The sequence below is a fragment of the Haplochromis burtoni genome, unplaced genomic scaffold, assembly GCF_018398535.1.
Source record: "Haplochromis burtoni strain Fernald_Lab_line unplaced genomic scaffold, NCSU_Asbu1 Contig_1654, whole genome shotgun sequence".
In the NCBI taxonomy this organism is placed as follows: domain Eukaryota; kingdom Metazoa; phylum Chordata; class Actinopteri; order Cichliformes; family Cichlidae; genus Haplochromis; species Haplochromis burtoni.
This window is the reverse complement of record NW_024584015.1, coordinates 20,140-22,113: the sequence shown is the minus strand read 5'-3', so window position 1 is coordinate 22,113 and position 1,974 is coordinate 20,140. Positions and strand designations below refer to the sequence as shown.

The 1,974-nt window shown below is 45.6% G+C and overlaps 2 protein-coding genes across 2 annotated transcripts in view; both read right to left on the bottom strand.

Annotated features, from left to right (window-relative positions):
• Positions 1-1,974, bottom strand: part of LOC106632419 (protocadherin gamma-A7) — a 27,687-nt gene that overhangs the window by 5,735 nt on the left and 19,978 nt on the right. The window lies entirely within an intron of this gene.
• The window catches only part of LOC106632767 (protocadherin beta-16), a 3,583-nt gene continuing 2,722 nt past the window's right edge, over positions 1,114-1,974 (bottom strand). The window contains exons 3-4 of the mRNA XM_042217174.1: positions 1,810-1,948; positions 1,114-1,344 (exon numbers count right to left, since the gene is read on the bottom strand). Coding sequence (XP_042073108.1) covers positions 1,114-1,344; positions 1,810-1,948 — 370 coding nt within the window. The remainder of the gene's footprint in view (positions 1,345-1,809; positions 1,949-1,974) is intronic.

Sequence of the window (1,974 nt, the reverse complement as noted above, 5' to 3'; positions counted from 1 at the left end):
GCCTCCACCAGTGTATGAATGTGAGAGTGAATGAATAGTGGTATTGTAAAGCGCTTTGGGTGCCTTGAAAAGCGCTATATAAATCCAATCCTTTATTATCATTATTACTCATTCTCTCACTGGTGGAGGTAAACGACAGTTATACACAGCTGCCCTGGGGCAGATTGACAGAAGCGAGGCTGCCATATCGCGCCATCGGCCCCTCTGGCCATAACCAGTAGGCGAAGTGTCTTGCCCAAGGACACAAGACCGAAACTGTCCGAGCCGGGGCTCGAACCAGCAACCTTCCGATTACAAGACGAACTGCCAACTCTTGAGCCACGATCGCCCCATAATTGATTATGATATTAATGAATACCCCAATCAAATATATTATAAAAAACTGTGGACAATGTCAGCTTCATTAAAAAAAATTATCTGGCCTGTGTTAGCATAATGCCAGTTTTGTTTTTTTTATGAATACACAGAGAGTGGAGCTTTGAAGTGTCAGAAATTGTACTACGGACATGGAAGTAAAATGACTTTAAACTTAGACCAGCCTCACGTAACATGCATTACTAAATAAAAATTAAATAGTGGTACAAATAAAAACAATATCCCAACATATGTCACACAGTGGAAATTTGTGTTTGTTTTATCGTTTGTGTTGTCTTGCTCTTAGTGTGTATGAGTGCGTACAGTACTGATTTTATTTGCATGGTTTTACCCTGATATATATTTCGCGTGTTTTAATCCACTGTGGACTGGGCGGACAATAGCAGGCATCTTTTGAGGTGTTGGCGTACCCTGAGGTGGCCTATTAGCCACCAAACGGACTTATTAAAGGAGAGGGTGGGCGCAGAGACAGGAGAAAGGAACGCGTGAAAGCCAGCGTGGTAAAAGACGGACCTGCTGCCTGATCGTGGGTTGCGACGGGTCATTCGGAGACGGACCGGCCAGCGTAACGCGGCGACCAAATCCCAACAGCAACAAGGGCGACAGTGGGAGACGACGCGTCCAATCGACAGCATATGTGAGTATCGCTTTCCCCACTGTTGTGCGCCGGGTGCAGCGCTGTCAGAGGAGGGTCGCAGCGGCCGTGCCGACAACGTTGCTGGCCAGTGTCTGCCTGCTTCATGGTGTTGCTACCAGGGCGGCCACTTTTGCAGTAATCGGGAGCCCCAAGTGTGGAGTGCGGCTGGGCTGTGAGGCGACGCACCCGTCAGAGAGAGACAGGGCCGAGATATGAAGTTGCTCCTTGGCTTTCTGGCTGTCGTGATCTCTATTTCGGAAAAGGAATTCCTCTCCTGGTTCTAAATACAAGGAACACTTGTCTGAGCGTGGCCGGACAGTGGTATCACGGAACTGTGGGGGGAATTTTAGTGTATGAGAAACATCGTATTGTATTATGTCTTGAATAGTGTATATTTATTCCTGTCAGCAGGGATTTTACCATACAGAGAACGTTTTTATTGCACAAGTGTCTTTTAACAATGTGTTTGTTAATTCCGTTTTTACTTCCTTCTCTGGATTAAATGCTGTGATTAAGACCTGCTCAGTCTCGGTGCCCTGAACGCTGATTCACTTGCTCCCCTCCTCCTTGTATGAGAAAGAAATTTCTGGTGGGGCATTTAGACCTACCAGCTTTAGTAGCTACACATAGGGAGAATGAAGATTGTAAGTACTGAAAAATTACTTAAAATGCGTCAACCAAAAAAATCAGGACCACAGACAGCTACACTAAGCCGATTTTTAAAAACCTTCACTAACATTTAAACGTGCGTGCTGAGCATGAGAAAATGGAACATGAAAGACTAGATTATCACTCACCAGAGTAGACATCTGGGAACAGTTGGCTGACCGTTGCTTATCCACTTGTGGTACATCGTCTCCACATCCATCCACACTCACTAAACTTTGACTCATCGGTTGCATGTATTTCATGTCACTCTTTCTGGAGTCAGTCGTCCTGCACACCTCGTAATTGTACACATG